General features: G+C 44.1%; 2 protein-coding genes and 1 non-coding gene across 5 annotated transcripts in view; 2 read left to right on the forward strand and 1 right to left on the reverse strand.

Annotated features, from left to right (window-relative positions):
- On the forward strand, window positions 1–97 carry LOC127200882 (Z30 small nucleolar RNA). The gene has a single exon (XR_007832102.1). It is a non-coding gene; the product is annotated as a Z30 small nucleolar RNA (small nucleolar RNA).
- Window positions 98–1,662: 1,565 nt separating this feature from the next.
- Window positions 1,663–4,444, reverse strand: Pex12 (peroxisomal biogenesis factor 12). The gene is made up of 3 exons (XM_051158142.1): window positions 4,179–4,444; window positions 3,350–3,903; window positions 1,663–2,456 (listed from the first exon to the last, which is right to left on the reverse strand). The coding sequence occupies exons 1-3, from the start codon at window positions 4,302–4,304 to the stop codon at window positions 2,057–2,059; spliced, it is 1,080 nt and encodes a 359-aa protein (XP_051014099.1). The 5' UTR covers window positions 4,305–4,444; the 3' UTR covers window positions 1,663–2,056.
- Window positions 4,445–7,539: 3,095 nt separating this feature from the next.
- The window catches only part of Ap2b1 (adaptor related protein complex 2 subunit beta 1), a 109,376-nt gene continuing 95,910 nt past the window's right edge, over window positions 7,540–21,005 (forward strand). For 2 of the 3 annotated variants that reach the window (XM_051158143.1, XM_051158145.1), the window contains exons 1-2: window positions 7,540–7,685; window positions 14,273–14,332. In XM_051158143.1, coding sequence (XP_051014100.1) covers window positions 14,296–14,332 — 37 coding nt within the window. In that variant the 5' untranslated portion in view covers window positions 7,540–7,685; window positions 14,273–14,295. Of the gene's footprint in view, window positions 7,686–7,728; window positions 7,866–14,272; window positions 14,333–21,005 lie in introns of those variants that run through there. The other variant, XM_051158144.1, reaches the window with a different exon arrangement.

Below are 21,005 nucleotides of genomic sequence, written 5' to 3' on the forward strand. Positions count from 1 at the left end.
ATGCAATGATGAGTGAAGTAGAGCCTGACCTGGTATAGCCACTGCTCCGGTGCTGGCTTTGACCAGGGCGTGATCCCTTAATCTTCTCTCTGAGCTGACTCTGCTTGTCTTAGCACACATTGAACCTATGTGGATATGGGCTGAGGTGTGAGAGTATGTCTTTTGTAGCCTTTGCATTACTGATACTTTTGTGTTTTCCTTCGTAGGTCCAGGTGAGAAATCAGGGTCGAAAACTTCATGGAGGAGTCATCATTTTTGCCCTGAATTGGAATCAATTCTTTATTGACTTATTACTGTATTAAAAGTGTTTTAGTTACTATGATTTTTGTTTAGGTAAGACCTTTGCTTTTGTTATTGTTTGGGATTTTTTTTTTTTTTTTTTGGTCAGGTCTTTCCCCCTTCCCCCCAGGGTTTCTCTGTAGCCTTGGCTGTCCTGGACTCGGTTTGTAGACCAGGCTTGCCTCTAACTCACAGCAGTCAGCCTGCCTCTGTCTCCCAAGTCCTGGGATCAAAGGCGTGCGCCACCACACCGTGTTAGACCTTTGTTTTGGTAAGGTTTTACAAGAGCTTATAAATGACCGTATAGTAGTCTTCTGATATATGTAAGCTTTAGTATTTTTAAATCCACAGGATGGATTATTCATTTTAAAACTCAGTAAAGTTAGCCAGGCGTGGTGGCACACGCCTTTAATCCCAGCACTTGGGAGGCAGAGGCAGGTGGATCTCTGTGAGTTCCGAGGCCAGCCTGGTCTAGAAAGCGACTCCAGGACAGCGAAGGTTATATCATCTTTATGGTGCCAGGGTACAGTACGCTCTCAGTTGTCAGCGTGACTCACGGTATCGCGTCAGGCACTTACAAATTATTTTCAGTCATCCTGCACTAAGGATTTTTCAAAAGCCATTTCTTCAACAGCTTGTCCAACCAAGTGTCATGGATTTTCTCAAATAAACAATCGAACTGTTATATTTCTGATAAATATTATTTCATACAAGGTGGTATTCTTGTTGTTAGAACAGGGTTTTTGTTCTAATTGTTGGATTTGTCTTTTTAAAAAGCAAAACTTCAGTCAATGCAGAAATACTCCAAGAAGTCAAAGGTGATCTGAATGAAAATTTATTTAAACTCCTGAAGTAATCTTTTGAGTTTCCACATAATCATGACAGCATGGAACAATTCTTTCTCAGAATCATGTATTGTTAACATTTACTTAAATGTTTCATAGAAACTTTCATAATACTGGGGATGATTCATGCCAATCGAGAAAACTCCTAAGAGCAACAGAGCTTTTGCTCCTCGTTATGTATTCATTAGATAGGCATTATTAGGTAGACATTAGAGGATTTGACTGCAGCTCACCATTGCTTGTTAGCTTTCATTCATACTGAAATGTCCAGACTCCTCTCTATAGACAAACCCTACTTTTCTTTAACCTGTTTCTGAAGACAGACCAGCATGGTTCATAAAAGAATCTTCAAAGGCTGATAAACTACTGGATGTTAGTAAGCCAGGGTATATGGAAGGGCCTTTTCTCTAAAGTGTTCTTAAGTATTTGTATAAAGAGGAAGTCCATGTTTCATAGTGTATGCAGTCTGATAAAGTCTCCACTTCACAGGTAGAGACATGGTTTCTAAAGAGAAGGCCTGCTTCTGAAAGCAGCTTGCTTTATTAAGGTCTAACCTGGGTTTTCCTGCTTGATTTTTATCCCTTCTAATCAGGCTCTCACTTTAGTTTTACTTTTTTGCCTGTCTCTTTATGGTAGCCTAAGCTGGCCTTGAAGTCAAAATCCTGCTTCCATCTCCTAAGTGCTGTTAACTACCACGTCCAACTTAAAACCGTGCTCTAAAGAAGGTGGTTTCCCTTGATGCACTTCCACACTGGCCCTCACACCACCTGTGATCCCAATTCTCCTGCTTAACCAGCTTGGTAGAGAACAGCCCAAAAGGTGGGGATCCATATAGTTACTGACAGTTAATGGAGTTATGAATCAGGGAAGTATCAGTGCTGTCTGCCATTGCCACAGCAGTCTTGAGCTGTGAGATCATGTGCTAATCTCTTTCAGTTCTCTGGAGAGTAGAGTTTAATTAGATGCTGGACTTCCGTTGGATACCCTGTGATGGGACAGGCTTGGTGGCTCCTCACATAATTGAACACACAGCGGTAACAGAACACATAGCCAGAGGTGGCAAGAACTGTATCATTGACCCGAGTTTTACGGCACAGGGGGCACACCGTCTTCATTTTGGGTAAAAGGGGGGAGTCCGAGTTGTAGTCTAGGTGTACAGGTGGCGGTGGAGTAGGCAGGGCAGTCAGTGATTTGATGGTCTCTTGGTTCTCAGAAGAGTACCACCAGTCAAGGAACTGCAGGAAGAAGACGCCCACAGAGAGGCCCGTGGAGAGGGATAAGGCAACACCACCCACAGCTTTCTTCAGAGCTAGCTTTACCTTCTCGCCAATGCTGCTGGGAAAAGAGAACAAGGGGCAGAAGAAATGGTTCACTTGTGTGAGGTCACAGAGTGACGTCTATGGGTGCAGTTCACACTTGAGCTGCTGGATGGGGGCGTCTGTTGTAAACAGGCCACTCATTCTAACACCTCATGCTAGGGGGACGCCTAAACTCTGGTGTTGTGATGTCTAAAATGTTTGTGTCTGCTTGTCTGTATGTGCACCACACGCATGCAGGTGCTACTTGGGCCAGAAAAGCTGGAGTCACAGGCAGTTGTGAGCTGCCAAATATGGGTGCTGGGACTTGACCTTTGGTCCTCTGGGAGAGCAGCACATGCCATTCACATGTGCCATCTCCCCCGACCCCAAAACTGTTTTCAATAACCGAAGATGAGGTTTTGATTTGAGAAAAGCATTAAGTATTTGATTTTTAGAGAATTTTTAAATGGAAGATAGCCACCCAGAAAAAAGTAGTTCAGTTAAAAAGTAACTTAGCAGCACCGAGACACATACATGTTTGAACTTGTGGGAGAAAAAGTACTAGCTAGAGGTAGTGTGGCATCTTGGATAAGAAGTCTTTAGAGGGGCTGGAGAGATGGCTCGGAGGTTTAGAGCACTGACTGCTCTTCCAAAGGTCATGAGTTCAATTCCCAGCAACCACATGGTGGCTCACAACCATCTAGAATGAGATCTGGTGTCCTCTTCTGGCTTGCAGGCAGGATATTGTGTACATAATAAATAAATCTCAAAAAAAAAAAAAAAAAAAAAAAGAAGAAGAAGTCTTTAGAATTGTAGTGCTTGGTCTTGAATCTTGGCTCTGCTATCTTCTGGCTGTTGGTTTCCCTAACGGTTATATGAGGCCATTGCATTTAATGAAAGGGTTTTGAGAAAATGTCAAGGGCTTACCTTCTGGCGGGCTCCTGCATCGCACCGGTTTCAGCCAGTCTATGTTCTATAGCTTGTAGGTCCTGAGCCGTCAGTCGGCCCAGCCGAACCCCAGCCAGCTTCAGCAGGGGAGAGTGATGCTCAGCTCTTCCCAGGATGTAGAGAAGTTGTTGTGTAAGAAACCAGCCTTCCCAGGCCATGTTAACAAACGGGTAGGCCGCCAGGAAGGCTCTGTAGAACCGCTTCCAGTGAGAAGAAGGGGGGTGGATAGAGTATTCATCCTCCTCTCTCAAGCTGGAGGCCAACTTCTCCAGCTTCACTTTCAGGTACGGAAGAAGAACAAGAAACAGAGTGGATTTCCAGAGCTGCTTCTCGGGAAGGCCAGCACTGGCTGGTCTCTGGAGCTGCTTTGAGCTCCCCGCTACAATCCGCTTTAGGCCATAAAAGTGTTCAGAAAACGAGGCGCTAGTTCTAGAAAGATAATGCTGCTGGAGCAGAAAGTCTAGTAGAGCGTAGATTTCATCAAACCACCTCCAAAAGAAGCCGTAGTGTGCAGGGTTTGATTCCGCAAGAACCTGAAGCAAAAACACATTTAAAAAAAATAAGTCATCAGTATGTACTTGCATTAACATTTTCCTTCCAAGTTCAACACACGTGGTGTAAACAACACGCTTCTGGAATGTAGCCTAAGCCCCTCGAGGTCCTAGGAATTGAGTATAGGGCACAGCCGTATGTCCGGTGAGCCATGGCTATGAATGGCACACGTCGATCATTGCAAATTTATGGTTACTAATAAAATGTTTGGGGTTTTATCCAGTCGTCCCTGAAACCTTTTGGAGAAACACCTTACCTTGACCACATGCTGAAGAGCGGGTCTCACTGCTGTCATTAAACTGTCCTGTGCTACCACCTCAAAGATGGAGGGCTGGTCGTCCGCCACGGAAGCAGCTGTGATGTGAGCCCCGTGCTCAGCCATAGTGTCCTGTGTGTACTGGGATTCACTTCTCCCACAAACACTCTACTGAGCATGAACCTGGTTTGTGTCAAACGGCTGCGGAGTTTTTAAACCTGCACGGCACCCGAAACTCCAAATTTAATTCTACACGAGTGAAAAATCAACCGACGTAATTAAAAAAAAAAGACTTGTATGGAGGTGGAGGGGAGGGAGTCTCAAAGTAAAGGACTGAACTCCAAAGGTGGGGACGTGGCATATGGGGACTGGGGAATGACTTGTCAAATGCTGCACCTCACAGGGTAGAGGGTGACTCGGAGACAGGTGTGGGCCAAGGAACGTGTCGCTCGAGCTGCAGTCTCGGAGCTCCGAGGCCCCAACTCCGGCCGCTGCCTGGGAAGCGCCCGTCCCGTCCTTGCTTGCTGACCTCGGGTGCGGCGCAGAGGACCCGTGACGCCACTAGCGAAGGGGGGGTCTGGGCTTTGTGACAGAAGGCGCACCCGGAAACAGAAGCTCCGAGGACCTCCGCACGGCGGGCGGAAGATAGGCGCTCTAGCACCGAATGCGGCCCTGAGCCGGAACTCCGGAACTCTATGACCAACCTGGATTTCCGCTTCCGCCCCTCTGACTTTAACCAGGCGACGGGCTAGTGTGGTGGGTGGATTCTGTACCTGGCTATCTCTGCGCGAAACTTTGGTGGAGACACATATTCGACCCTTTGTGCCGAGCTAGGGCCCCTGCCTGGCATCTGTTCCACGGGAGATCAAGCCAGGGAGAAAAGACGGGCAGGTCCTTCCTGCGCACGTGTGCTCAAATTCGGCCCGAGGAGAAGTTGGAGAGACAGAAGCTTTAGCTTTGATTATGTGGTCGGTTATGAGAAAGTTTTACTAAAAGGAAAAAGATTCTATCTGCCCACCAGAACTTAGGACGATTACTTTTCATACAGTATTGTAGCTTGTGTTCCATGTGTACAGTTAAGTTAAAATTGTAGGCACATTCTGCTAGATGAAATTGGTTTCTGCCCTTCGGCTCGGTAGATACGTCGTATTAGGAATCCTGATAGACTAAGGTACCTTTGGTTTGTATATCAAAATCTGTCAAATAGTTTGCAAAGTCCAGGTTATATACTTTGCTTGGTTTGGGGTTCGGATAGAGATAATAGAATTTGGATGAGTTTATCTTCTTGGCAACTCCAGTTTATAGCTATAAACTGCTATAAATATACAAGGTATTCTTAACTGCTGTAGAGGACGTTAGGGTGTAAAAGGAGGCAACTGGTTTGTATAACGAGAACCTTTAAAACGGATCAGGTTTAGTGGTTTCAATTTTAGAAGTTACCTTTATAGCTCTAAAATGTAATTTATACTTTACTAAAATAGTTGTCAGAAAGTGCAGTTGTTTAATTTATAAAAAGTTTTTTTTTTTTTAAAAAATATTTGTTTTAGTCTAAGAAAGGTTCTTGTGCACCTATCTTTGGCTGGCCCCAAAATTGGCTTTCATACCCAGTCTTGAGTTTTAAGGACTAATGCACTACATAAAGCGTCTGGTAAATATATGCTAACCAGTGGCTCTTCATTAACAACAACAACAAAAAGATATTCGGTGTCTGCATGTGTGTGTGTGTGCCATATGCATGCCTAGTGCCTGCAGAGGTACTAAAACAAAACAAAACAAAAAACAGGTCAGGCGGTGGTGGCGCATGCCTTTAATCTCAGCACTTGGGAGGCAGAGGCCTGCTCTACAAAGTGAGTCTAGGACAGCCAAGCTACACAAGAGAAACCCTGTCTTGAAAAACCAAAAATAAAATTAAAAATTAAATAAAGTTAGCAAAAATGTAGCCAAGTAACCTGTTACAATGAATGCATGTCAAGTTGTTATTGTGCCTATGAATCAAATTCTCATAGGTAGGAAGGACATGCTGACATGTAGTCCCAACACCTGAGACATTGGGCTCTATGGCAGTGAGGCTCTATCTTGAAAAAGGGAGAAGAGAAAAGGGGGAGAAAAATTTTTTTACTTGAGCAATGTTGGCTCAGAATCTCATTTCATTCTTAGTCAGAGGGGGAAAGACACTTTGACTAATGGACCCATGAAGTTATGCTTTAAAAAGAAAACTATTACATGAGAAAAGCAAAAGAGTTAATATGTCGAGGTTGGGGATATAACTCAGTGGTAGAGTATTTCCCAACATGTGTAAAGCCATAGGAGCCACCCCAATTCTGGAAAGAAAAAGCATCAATTTTCATTTTTGGTAATGTATCGCGTTTTAGTCACCAAATAATCAATACATTAAAAAAAAAAAAAAAAAACCCACCCTCATGTGTGGCTTAATAGAAGACACATACACGGCTTATTTTTCTATTAGAAGGCATTGCTAAGCCTGACCATCAGGGTTGGAGATCTTGACTATAAAATATAAACACATAGGAAATGACATAATAAATGCTTAGTAAATAATGTGATTGTGACCGGGTTTAAGTTGTCATGAGGTTGGTTGGTTGTTTTCTGAGACAGGGTTTCTCTGTGTAATCCTGGCTGTCCTGGAACTCACTTTGTAGAACCGGCTGTCCTCGAACTCATAGAGATCCACCTGCCTGTCACCGGAGTGCTGAGATTGAAGGCGTGGGCCACTACACCCAGATGCCATGAATTTTTTTTAAGTTCCAAATCTGGAGGCTGGACACATGGTCCAGCGGTTCAATTCCCAGCACCCACACGGCAGCAAACAGCTGTCTGTAACTGCAGTTCCAGAGGATTCAACACCCTGTCATAGGCCTTCATTAAGGCAAAACACCAGTGCACATACAAAAAGAAAAAGAAAAAAAAAGTTTAATATCTATCACTTTCAGAGATATAGTAGACCTTGGTAAATATTTGTTCAATAGTAGAGTAAGAGAAAGCCTGGACAGAAGATAGAAAAATTCAAGACACTTTGGAGGCAGAAGCAAGAGGGGGTCCAGTTCCAGGCCAGCCTGAGCTACACAAACTGTCAGTTCTTTCTTTTTGCCGCTGGACGTGGTTGCCAAACACCTGTTGTACCATTTTAGTTTCCCAAGGAAATTCGTATGCGCCAGGTGTTTTAGCTCCCTTAGACCACTTAAGCCCCAGCAAGACTAATGGCGCGGGGGTGCGGTGGGAGCGACGGAGACGCCGAAAAGCTTCCCCCTTTCCGTTGCCTGAGAGACAAAGATACAGCTTGGCTGTTCGGCTCTCCCGCGCACCAGGATGACGTCACGCGGCGAGATTCTCTTACGCCAAAGCTTCCGGCCCACCATCTTTGTCCCTGGCAAATTGGGTTTTGCGCAGTGGCTTAGATCTAGAGAGAATCGTGACGGGCAGGAAACCATTACACCACCACCCCGGCTGTGCTCTCCGGCTGCCGCCGCCACCCCGCCCTTGCCTCCGGTGAGTTCAAGGCGGCTGGCTTTTGGGGTGTGTCCCTGACTGACTCGGGATGGGGGAACCCCAAGCCGGGTCGTTGGCTCGGGAGGAAAGGAGATCCTAGGAGCGTGACGGTTGAGGATGGAGGGAGTCCTCGGGTGTGACCGTTTGAGGGAAAAGCTTGGAGAAAGTGCCACCTCCGTGGTGGGTTGGGGCTGCTCTCGGGTGTAGCAGGCGGTAGTTGGGGGCTTGGGACGAAGCATGTTTCGAAGACCGGCTTGGGGTGGGGGGCGCTGAGGCCAGGGGTGTGGCCGCTAGAGGCCGAGGGAGAACCACCCAGCTTTGCTATTTGGCATCTGCTCATTGAGAAGCCCGTGTCCATCCATCAGCAAGCCAAGGGAGAAAGGATTCCCCCGACGATTTTGGTCATTGAAGCCTCTCTTTATCGCCCGTATTTGGGGTGTAGAGGCATCTCTCCTCACCTGGTGAAAACTGACCAGATCTCTAGGTTTAGACCTGGGGAGGTGGGTAGAGAGAAAAGGGGACTAAATGTGCTTCGAGGAACGGAGGAGAAACCTGCATAACTGACTCCCTGTGTGAGAGGGGGAAGCCAATGAAAGGAAATTTTGGCCTGGAATTTCGTTTTTCTTCCCTGAGGTTATAGGAGTAGTCTAGTTTGGGCAAGGCTGTAAAATTATACTAGAAGTGAAAAAACTGGAATTTCCTGCTATTTCCTTATTCTTTGAATTCGTGGATGCATTAGCTTTCTTAGGAGCCCTCTGTTTAGCCCTCTTAGAAGGCTCTTGTTAAACAGGCTGTTTAATTATGAAGCAGCGTGAATGTGTCGTGGATGCTTCGTTGATTTTTTTTTTTAAAGAGGGAGGCGGGGGTAAGGGTGGGGGAGCGGGCGGGTGTATTTTAATGGCTAAACACTTTTGCAACCACTGCGCTTTAAAAGACAAAGACCGCACCACAATAAGCTCAGGAAGGCACGTTGACTAAGAAGGAAGGTGCTTTCAGTAAGGGAACAATTTTAATCTTTAATTGCTCTCCTTTGGTAGTTCTACTGCTTAGCCTTAGGGCGCACTTACAAAGTAATAATAGAAAGCGGCGGGTGAAGTAGGTGCAGCTAACTGGAAACAGGCTCCAGTGATGACTAAGTGAGGTGTGAAATGAGAACTGCTCGCAGGTATCTTCCAGGGCAAACTCCATGAGAAATAAAGGGATCGTGTTCTGCAAACCGCCTCCCTAAAATTGGACGATAAAATTTAATATAAAGCAAACATTCTGATGACTTAAGACTCAAAGAACTTCCCTTACAGTCTTTTCTTCTGTAAAAGGTTATTTTAGTCAGTCTCCGTCTCTGCCCCCATCTCTGTCTATCTGTCTCCCCGCCCCCACCTCCACCCCCTATTAGTTTTTCGAGACAGGGTTTCTCCGTGTAACCTTGGCTGTCCTAAAATCACTTTGTAGACCAGCCTGGCCTCGAGCTCACAGAGATTTGCCTGCCTCTGCCTCCCAAGTGCTGGGATTAAAGGCGTGTGCCATCACGGCCCGTCTCTTTATTTCAGTCTTGCACAAGTTTGAACCAAGTTAGACAAGGGTTGTTCAGAGGACGTCAACCCCGTTTTCATCCTTTCCTTCTAGGCTTCAGTTTCCCAAGATTTCTTGGCATTTCAGAACACTTGGGTGTAAAGCTGTTGGGCTTCTTTATGAATTAACTTGTAGCTATTTAAATAGAAACTGGAAGTGAATTTAGCTTTTAAATGTTTTATTTCTGATACGCTAATTAATCTGAAACTGCTGTTGTTCTTGTGTTGCTAACATTTGGCCAGAAATGGTCTTGACACCTTTCATCCTGGTGAGGCTGCTGGAATGACTCTTCCATTTATGTTTTACTGAACTTTGGCTGGTTACTGACTTTATGTGCGAAGAAGGGCCTGGTGGCCTTGCCAATGCTAATGTTAGCTGCTGTTTCCCAGAGAACAAGTTGGAATTAAGACATTATAAAATTTTTTTTCTGACCTTATTCTACCCAGCCTATTAATCTTTGGCTGTCGAGTTTCTCTGTTGGGGAATTGGAGGAAGGGAAGGATGGAAGGAGAGAAAGGCCGCTGACAACCTATATTTGGCAGAAACTAGGTTATATTAATCTAGATGTATAAACTTGTACAGGGAGGCCTGTAAAAGGCAGTGAATCACACCGTGGGTCAGGACAGAGTACAAGTGAGTATGTGCTTTGCCTGGTGCCTGTTTTGTTTTCTAACAGTGTCCCTAGGCCATGCCTTAAGACAGGCGACAGTCAGTGACTCTTCAGGCTTGATGTTGTATTCGATTGTGTGAGTTCACATTCCATTGTGGCTTGCTTATTTCTAGGGATTTCCCAAAAACCAAAAAAATTACCCCAGTAGGGTTTTGAGTTCTGAAGCACCGGGCAAGTTGTGTTTTCACACCCTGTATTTGGAGAATTTGGCTGGGTCTGTCTGGCAAGTGTTTGGGAGTATTTTATTAAAAAATAGGTATTTGAGCTGGGCAAGGTGGCACACACCTATAATCCCAGCACTTGGGAGGCAGAGGCAGGCAGATCGCTGTGAGTTCAAGGCCAACCTGGTCTACAAAGGGAGTCCAGGACAGCCAAGGCTACACAGAGAGACCCTGTCTCGAAAAAAAAAAAAAGAAAGTCACAGTGACATTAAGGTTCTGTCACTACCAAGTCTTCTTATTTTTAATTAAATATTTAATATTCATACAAGTGTTGGATCCAGTCCACCCCCACTCCTTTCTCTTTACTCCGTTTGCTTTTGTTTAGAGAGCCTTGGCTGTCCTAGACTCACTTTGTAGACCAGGCTGACCTCAAACTCACAGCAATCTGCCTGCCTCTTTTTTCCGAGTGCTGGCTGTTTTCTTTTTCTTTTTTCTTTTTTTTTAATATGTATTGAACACCAGGAGAGGGCACCAGATCTCATTCTAGATGGTTGTGAGCCACCATGTGGTTGCTGGGAATTAAACTGAGGACCTCTGGAAGAGCAGCCAGTGCTCTTAACCTCTGAGCAATCTTTCCAGCCCCTCTGTTTAGACTGTTTTCATTTTTCCTTGGAGGTTTTTTTTTTTCTTCCTTAAGTCAAGGATAGACTTGATACCATGTGTCTTTGCCTGTATGATGGAGATTATTTCATCACAATTGTTTACCATGGTGTCCACTTGAGTGAGTGATATATTTACCTGCTTATTTTTCTTGCTTTTTTTTTCTTTTTTTCTTCCTTCTGATGATGGAAGGGGGGCGGTCTTATACCTGTTAGGTAAGCACTCTACCATTGAACTCTATCCCTGCTCCAAAATGGCACTGGAGATTGGGCACAGGGTTTTCTATATACTAAGCACGCCCTCTACCACTGAGCCCTTTTTATGAATTTTATTTTGTGTATGGTTATTTTGACTGCTTGTAGGTCTGTATACCACCTGTGTATTCAGTGGCCCCAGAAGAGGGCATCTGACCCCCTGGAACTGGTTAAGAGTTGCCAGGTGCATGCTAAGTCTGGTCTTCTGGAAGAACAGCCAGCGCTCTGAACTGCTGAGCCATCTCCAGCCTTAGTTTATTTTTGAGACAAAGTCTCATTAAAGTTTCCACACCTGTCTTAGCCTCCCAAGGAGCTGGTTCTATCTCTTTATCTTTCTGTTAGAGCAGAGATTCTTGGTTTAGGATCTATGTTGCAGGCTTCTTTTTACTATTATTATTTTATTTTGTGCGGGTTATGCCTGTGTTTATGTCAGTGCCTCATGTGTGTGCCTCGTGGCCAAGGAGGCCAGAAGAGGGCGTCAGATCCCCGGGGACTGGAGTTTCGATGGTGGATGCTGGGAATCAAATCATACAAATCATGAAATGTGTAGGCTGCTGATGAAGACATGCCTTAAGGTGGCTGACAAGAGTATTTTATGTTACCTGGGTATGTGGCTCATGCAATTGCAGCACTAATGAAGCAGAAACAGGAGGATCACACGAGTAAGAAGCCAGCCTGGTCATTATAGCAGGTTTCAAGTCTGCCAGGACTAGACAGTGAGGACCCTACCTATCTCAAAAGAAAAGAAAAAAAAATTTTTTTTGGGCATGTGTGTACAGGTAGCTATGAGAGCTTTAGAAAACAGAATGCTTTTGTGCGCTTTTCCCAAGTAACTGGGTGAAAAACTTCCAAGCAAATTTTTGTCTTTAAATCTTAGGTTCGAAGGTTTGGTGATTCCATGAGGTTTAAAAAGGTACAACAGCATGCTGTACAAACAGGAATGGTTTTGAGAGGTAGCTCTTAGCACTCCTGTCAGACCCTAGTAATTGTTTCTGTGTGTCAGCTTTTCTGTTTGTGTACGCCAACTTACAGATAACTTAAGATTTATATTACAAGTGTTTAAAAGTTTTGTTGTGGTTTGAAGCAGGTTCTTACTATGTAGCCCTGGCTTGCTTGGAATTCATTATGTAGACCAAGCTGGCCTTAACTCCACCTGTCTAAGTGAAGAGTTCCTAGGCAGATGTGGTGCTATACACCTGCAGTCCCAGCACCTGGGAGCTAGAGGCTGGAGAAGCGAGACTAAAAGCCATCTTCAGCTACATAGCAACTTTAAAAAAATTTTTTTAAATTTAATTTTAATTTATGTGCATTGGTGTGAGGGTGTCAGATCTTGGAGTTACAGACAGTTGTGAGCTGCCATGTGGGTGCTGGGAATTGAACCCGGGACCTTTGGAAAAACAGACAGTGCTCTTAACCACTGAGTCAACTCTCCAGCTCCTACATAGCAACTTTAAGACCATCTTGGGCCACATGAAATCTGTCTTTGAAAAAATAAAAAAGAACTGCTGGGCGTGGTGGCTACACCTTTAATCCCAGCACTCTGGAGGCAGAGGCAGGTGGATCGCTGTGAGTTCAAGGCCAGCCTGGTCTACAAAGTGAGTCCAGGACAGCCAAGACTACACAGAGAAACCCTGTCTCAAAAAACCAAAAAACAAAACCAAAAAACAAAAAAACAAAAGACTGAACTGTGTGTGGTGATGTGTTTATAAAGCCAGCACTCTGGACAGGGGCAGGAGGAGAGGACATTTGCAAATTCAAGGCTAACCTCTTTTACATAGAGTCCCAGGCCAGCCAGGGGTATACAGGGAGATGCTGTCTCAAAAAAGCACAGTGATTACAAGTCGTCATGATAAAATTATAATTTCATATGATAAATTCAAGAATAAATTTAGCCTTCTATTAATGCATATTAGATGCTAAAGAAATATTTAAATTTTTTATGTTATGTTTGAAAAAAAAGAAAGCACAGTGGTTAAGAGCACTTGGTGGTCTTAACTCAGGTTCAATCCCCAGCGTCACATCAGGTGGCTCACAGCCATCCGGAACTCCAGCTTCAAGAATCCAGCTCATTCTCTTACAGGGGCACACACGGGTGTACACACACGTGCGCGCACACACACACACGTAAGTGAATAATTAACATCAAAACAAAAAAATTTCCCTCATTTTTCTTTTTATTTAATTTATTCTGTGAATGGATAGATTATAGCCTTTCTGAATTTTTCCTGCAAAGACACGAAAACATTAACGTGATCCTCTATGCGACAAATACCAAAACAATTTCTATATTCTACGTGGTGTTCGTGGTTCCTAGCTCTTTCATTTCTTTCCTTTTTGGTTTTTGAGACAGGGTCTTATGCACTCCAAATTTATCCCGAACTGACTGTCGATGAAGAAACAGGTCTGCCTGCCTCTATTCCCGGTGCTGGGAGTAAGGCAGGCATCTTGTTTTTCTGAGAGTCTTTTTGCAAGCAATATTTAATAGTTTGGCGGAGCTGTTCCACCTTTGGCTGCTTGAAGTACATGCTTTGAGTGACTCCATACTGAGGCAGGGAAGTGACCCGGTCTTACTGATTAGAAAGTTATGGAGAAACCTTTCAAACTAAGTCTTTGTCTTAAATGTTTGAGGGAGTGACTAAGATGTATTTACAAGTCAAGCTTATCCTTGGAGGCCACAGAGCCACAAGGGGTTCAGATTATTACCCCATTCCATTTGTCCTTCACACTTTTTTCCTAGAAGTTCCTTGAGGCAAGTTGCAGTTTTTTGTTTTGTTTTTGTTTTGTTTTTTTCGAGACAGGATTTCTCTGTGTAGCCTTGGACATCCCAGACTCACTTTGTAGACCAGACTGGCCTGGAACTCACAGTGATCCACCTGCCTCTGCCTCCTGAGTGCTGGGATTGAAGGCGTGCGCCACCATGCCCTGCACAGTTTTGTTTTGTTTTAAAGTTTAATTTTGTTTTGTTTTTCAAGACAGGGTTTCTTTATGTAGCCCTGGCTGTCCTGGAACTTGTTTTGTAGACCAGGCTGGCCTTGAACTCAGAGATCTACCTGCCTCTGCCTTCAAGTGCTGGGATTAAAGGAGTGCGCCACCACTGTTCAGCCAAGTTGCAGTTGTTATTTCCTGTGCTGCTTGGACCACAAATAGTGGTGGTATGAGGAAGCAACTACTCACTTGGTTAAAAAGCAGAAATCTTAAATTTACATGTTCTTAAAATTAGTCAGATGCCTTGGCATGCAGTTTGGGTAACAGTATCCTTTACTCTCGCCATAGGTACACGCTAAAGATCCAGAATCATGACTGACTCCAAGTACTTCACAACCAATAAGAAGGGTAAGTGGGAGAGCCTTGTCAGATCTTCAAATTGTTGCGTTCAGTTGCTGGGTGAGATTCCCCAATACGATGTTCTGACATTTTAACATACGTGTTTGCGGTCTCACTGGGAATCTGATGCTTCTACAAATAATTGTATTTGAATAAATTATTAAAGTGTTGGGGATTTTACATGCCTGCTTTCCAGGACTGGGGACCTAGTCCAGGGCCCGGCACATGCTAGGCAGGTGCTTGCCATTGCGCTACACCTCTAGCTCTTGACTTTATTACCTTAGTCACATTTGTGGTGAGTAATACAGTACTGAGGTCTTTACACATGCACGTGGGCTTATGAACTAAGGATTTTTTTTGGGAAAAATCTAACTTCCCAAATTATTTCCAGATGGCTCATTTCTAGAGCTAGATTGGTGTCACTGTCCTCAGCTTACTAAGCAGCCAGCCGAGCTTGCTCTGTTTCTTGGGATCAGAACTCTGTGCCTTTGCATTCAACAGGTCTTATATTTGCTGAAAAACTCTGGGCACAGCACCAACTTCTGTGGTGTTTATTACTCCTCTTTTTCAGTGTCTTGTCCTGCATCTCAGGTGAAGTCATTAACACGAGTGGAGTTAATGACTACGTACCCCAATTTTCACTAAGTCAGAGTAGTGCAGAAGGTTCCTAGGACTCAATCTCAGTTTCTAAATAACATTTTTCAGCTGGGCAGTGGTGGCACATGCCTTTCATCCCAGCAGTTGGAGGCAGAGGCAGGTAACTTTCTGAGCTCAAGGACAGCCAGGGCTACAAAGAGAGAATTTATCTAGAAAAACCAAAAATAAATAACATCTTTTACTGAAAGCAAGCAGAACTCTTTGGGCGAATACTGATTCTAAGGCTGTGTCAAGTTGCAGGTGAGTGTCTCCTAAGTAAGGAAATGCTCAGAAAATGATGGGAAAGGAAGGGCCCTCACAGGTTTAGGACTCCACTGCCAAAAAGTGATCAAATTAATGGATTTTTATAACCTATCAAATATAATCAATACATATGTGACTGTATTTAGTATAAATTATTATAGTTTAAGTAAGAGTCACATCATGCTAAAATTAGAAAGTAGGTAGTTTGATGAAGAACAGGGTATTGATTGGGCTTCAAACTGTCTTTCCACAAATTACTAACTACAGTGATGAAAATATGAGTTGTTAGCCAGGCGTGGTGGTGCAATCCTTTAATCCCAGTACTCGGGAGGCAGAGGCAGGAGGATCGCTGTGAGTTCGAGGCCAGCCTGGTCTACAAAATGAGTCCAGGATGGCCAAGGCTACACAGAGAAACCCTGTCTCGAAAAACCAAAAAAGAAAAGAAAAGAAAATATGAGTTGTTTAGTGTCAAAATTTGACATTCAGGGGCTTAGAGAGATGGCTTGGTACTTAAGAGCACTTATTTGTGGAGAGTTAGCTCACAACTATTTATAACTCTGGTTCCAGAGAATGTGGGGTCCTCTTCTGATCTCTGTAGGTACCAGGCAAACACATACACACACACACACACTCACTCACACACACCTGCACACACACAATCCAAAAAACAACAACAACAACAAAGGTACTTAGAACCTTAACTACATAGTCATGTTAATATCACCAACAGCTGGTCAAAGAAACACCGTTTGCCTTTTCATTTGGTGTTCTATGAAGTTTGCTTAATAATTTCATAACCTTATTGCAATGCAGAAAACCCATGACAAACTGGAGGTGCTAATATTAATGACCCTATACTTAAACATCTTATAACCCAGCACTGGGGAGGCAGAGGCAGGTGTATTGCTGTGAGTTTAGGGCCAGCCAGGGATACACAGTAAGACCCTGCCTTAAAACAAAATATGATCATGAAAATAGACAGATTAATGACTAAATAGACAATGATAATAAATATAATGCCTATTCTTAAGCTGGATGCTGCCCCAGAGCTGGGAATGCATGGGAGCATTGAACAGGATTTGTTTAGATTAGATGGTGGTGGTATATTGATAATTTAATATTAATATCTTAATAAAATAATTAAGAAAAGTTCCCTGTTTTTAAAAAACACAGGTTATTTATTCAAGGCTAAAGAGGCATGATGTCTGTGTAAGAAAAAAGTAATCTCTGTATAGAGAATTATAAACAAATAAGACAAAATTATAACTGCGAGATAAATACAGTTTGAAGACTGATTTTATTTTTAGAGAGAGAGAGAATGAATGCGTTTGGTATTTACAAGTACATAGAAGGTTCAGTTGATGTTAGGGTAATCTTCATTAAAATTTTATTTAATGTGTATGGGTATTTTACCTGCTGTGTGTCTGTGCACCACTTGCATGCCTGGTGCCTATGGAGGCTTGAAGAGAACATCAGGTTCCCCAGGAAATGGCATTTCAGCTGATCATGAGCTGCCATGTCAGTAGAGGAATCACGTTCAGGTCCTCTGGAAGAGCAGCCAGTGCTTCTAACCTCTGAGCCACCTCTCCAGTCCTTACTCGGATCTTTTCTATCTAATCTGTTTTATTTAATGTTGAGGTAGAGTCTTACCACTAATTAGCCAGGTTGTCCTAGATCTTATGACATATTCCATGATAGCCTAGAGTTTACTCTCCTGACATCCTCTCAAGTGCTGGAATTACAAACATACATCACCATGCTAGGCTGAATATTGAGGTTTTTAAAAATCTACAGTTTTTTTGGTTTGTTTGTTTTGTTTTTTAATGTGTGGCCAACATTGAGAACCACTCTTACTTACTAACAGTGCTTGACAGATTTGGCCAGTGGAAGAAGTGGGGTTGGATAATCAGATGTGGTCCATGCAAGGTACTTTGGCTCTCCTAGTACCTGGCTTTAGATCCATCCAGTTTCTTCTCTGTATTTATGATTTGTGCCTCACACAAACCATTAGCCTGCTGGTCCTGGTGGCATATGCCCAGAATCTCTGCACTTAGGAGGCCGAGGCAGGGTGCTCATGAGGCTAGATCGGGCTGCCGGTGAGATTCTGTCACAGAAATCAAACAGGGCCACTCAAGTGACTCTTCCAGTAAAGGTACTTGCTGAGTAAGCCTGGCAACCTGAGTCTGATCTCCACGGCTCATGTAAAGGTGGAAGGAGAGAAACACACACATGCACACGCGCGCACACACACACACACACACACACACACACACACACACACACATACACACACAGAGCCATTAACTCCTTGTTATTGTTTCAGCTAACTACCCAGTCATTTGCATATGTATTTACTTTTTGACCAGCATTATTGTCTATAATGACATAGAAGGGTGGTGGTTGTTTGGAACTTCAAACATAGACCAGGCTGGCCTCAAACTCGAAAGATTTGTCTGCCTCTGCCTCCTGAGTGCTGGGGTTAAAGGCGTGCACCACTACACCTGGCTTTTATTTTTTTTAGGTCTTTAAAACTCACCTATTTTATCAAAGCTTTTCCTGTAAAGGGTGCAAATGACATTTATAAAGTTTGAGACATACAAACTGAATCACTGCTAGATAATATCATGTTCTTCAAAAATGGATAGACCATGTTCCCTTTGCTTCCTGCAACGCCCACCAGAACCGCCTCTGGAGCAGATCCTTTAAATGTGTGCTTGGCTCTGGAATAGTCTCCACTACATGCTGTTTCCATCCTGCAGCTCCTGCTGCTGCTCACAGTGCAGACCCTGAATCCCTGCTGTTTGCCCTTCACTGGGCCAGGAGTAAATGATGGGAGCCCTGAGAGCCACATTTGTCAACTCACGGCTCAGTAAAGAAGAGAGTAACTCTTTAAAGGGCCTGGCCTTTCTGCCAGTGTTATTTTTGTAGTTGTCAATTAAATGGAATAGATTTTTAGAACATTTTGCTTGCCTGTTGGGGATGGATATTGATAAAATAAGCTTTTTTTTGTGAGTGTGTGCTCCATTTTATGTCTCTTGTCCATATACTTCTTGTCAGAGGCTTCAGGGAGATTATATAGTGTGCAGACTGGTGGATGACGTATAGGTAAAATGAGCATTGAGAATAGTCTGGAAGGTGGTGGACAGGAGGCAATACTGTAGACAAGCTTGAAAAGTCAAGATGGAAAAGATGAACGAAGTGGTACACACCTGTGATCCAGCACTGGGAAAGCAGAGGCAGGGTTGCCTATGAGTTAAGAGGCCTGCTTAGTCTACATTGGGCATTCTAGGCCAGCCAGGGTTACCTAGCACGGCTCTCTTGCAAACAAAACAAGCAACCACAAGAGGTGGGGCATCCACAGAAGGAAGAGATGGGAGTAAGCATGAACATGGTGGTGTGGGCTAGCCCAGCTAGCCTTTGCCCTCTCCTTTGTCCAACGTGGACCATTGCTGTTTCCTTTTGTCCCCTGTGTTCTGAAGGCAGATGAGGCTAGAGATGGCCCTTAAAATAGTGGTGACGGTCTTTGATTGACATCTCTTGAGTAGTCATTCAAAATTGGGCCTTTAGAAATGACCCTAGTTTGTATCATTTTAACCTCCATTTTTCTTGCTCCCTCCCCCAACAGCTCTCCCCCCCTCCCCCCAGACAGCATCTCATGAAGCCCTACCTGGCCTGGAACTTGCTAAGTAGACCAGTCTGACTATGAACTTGTGGAAATCTCCCTGCCTTTGTCTCCCAAGTGCTGGGATTACAGACATGTGCTACCATGCTGAGCCTCCTTGACTTTCATTGAATTGATTGAGGCTGAGACCTTAATGCCCACTAACTTACAAAAGTGCTCACTAGGGCAGTGATTTTTAAAATATTTATTTTATATTTAGTTTGTGTGCGTGTCATAGCACATGTGGAAGTCAGATGACAACTTTCAGCAGTTGGTTCTCTCCACCATGAAGGTTCTGAAGCATCTTTAACCGTTTAGCCATCTCACCCGCCTGTATACATTTATTGAGAATTTCATACGTCTATAGTGTATCTTGTTCATATCCAGCGCCCTTCTCGTCTCTAATTCTCCCCGACATGTTCCCCTCCATCTCAACTTCATGGTCTTTAATCTTTTTTAATAATCCACTGAATCCAGGTAGTGCTGCCCTCATGTCTATGAGAATGGGGCATCTAGTAGAGCATGGACAATCTGCCAGTGGCCACAGCCCCAAAGAAAAATGGCTCTGTCTCTCCCAGCTGCCATTACCTCCCAGTAGCCCCCAAACTAGGGCCTGAGCCTTGTGAGTCCAGCCTCCCCCATCCACGCTTTAATGTTGACTGACTTGTATTTTGAGTTAGTGAATGCAGTGGCCATCTCATGTACAGCAACAGCATCTCCCAGCCTCCTCTCCATCCTCCAGCTCATACACTGTTTCCACCACCCCTTCTTCCAGGATGGTCTCTGAGACTTGGGAGGACTCAGTTACTTACTCTCAGCATTTTGAATGATTTTGACTATCTGTTTCCAACAAGCTTTTCTGACCAAGGTTGAAGCAGCACCAATCTCTGAGTATAAATGTACATATGTAGAAGGACAGCATGCTCATTCAGCAGGGTGACAGTGACAGGCTGCCCATCAGGGCCTTGGGCTTTGGACCAGGTTTCCAGTACTGCATTAGTTACTTTTCCATTGCTATGACAACATAACATGACTAAGGCAGTTTATAGGAGGAAGGGTTTCTTTGGGTCTTACATTCCAGAGGGATAGGGTGGGGGTGATATTTTTATTTTTACTTTTATTGTTGCATCATATTTTGCAAACACTCCCTCCAGCACCTTCTGATTGGATGGCCAATAGCTGAGGCGGTAGAGAACAGTGGGACGTCCAGGCAGAGAGAGAAACCCTGGGAAGGAACCTGAGGCACAGGAGATTCACCAGATGGGGAGGAAGAAAGAGATGCTGGTAGTATGGAGAAGTAACAAGCCATGTGGCAGGACATAGGTTAATATAAACGGGCCAATTTCAGTTCTAAGAGCTAGCTGGGAACAAGCCTAAGCTAAGGCCAGGCTTTCATAGTTAGTAAAAAGTCTCTGTGTCATTATTTGGGAGCTGGCGGGCCAGAGAAAGTCCCATTTTAATCACGGTATGCAGACAGGCAGATGTGGCACTGGGGCAGCTGCTGAGAGTTCACATGTAGATCCACAACAGGAAACAGGGCATGAACAGTGGGAATGGTGCCTTTTGAAGCCCTAAAGCCCTCTTGAGTGACACACTGCTGCCATCAAGACCAAACATCTTAATCCACCCCAAACAGTTCTTCCAATTGGGGACCAAGTGTTTAAACATGTGAGTCTGTGGGGACATTCTCATTCAGGCCACCACAAGCACTAAGCGTGAATTCCCTCCTGTGAGTGAACTTCAAATCCTAGTAGGAATTCATTTGGACGAGACTAGAGTCAAAACATTGATGTTTTTGAACATTTCTTAGTCCAGTAAGATAGTTCAGTAGGGAAAAGTGCTTCTTCTGCAAGCTCGACCATCTAGGTTCTGGTGTTGTATGCATCAGTAATCCCACTTATTCCTACTTCAGCATGGGAGATGGAGACAGGAGAACCATGCAGGTACCCAGCACAGCAGCAGAAACAGCAAGACTGTCTGAACAAGGTGGAAGGAGAGAACCAACTCCCAACTTTAAAAAATACTATTTTTATGTGTATGAGTGTTTCTCTGCGTGGATATATGTGTGCCTGGTGCCTGCAGAGGAAAGAGGGCATCAAGTTTCCTGGAACTATAGTTACA

The sequence above is a fragment of the Acomys russatus genome, chromosome 16, assembly GCF_903995435.1.
Source record: "Acomys russatus chromosome 16, mAcoRus1.1, whole genome shotgun sequence".
NCBI lineage: Eukaryota > Metazoa > Chordata > Mammalia > Rodentia > Muridae > Acomys > Acomys russatus.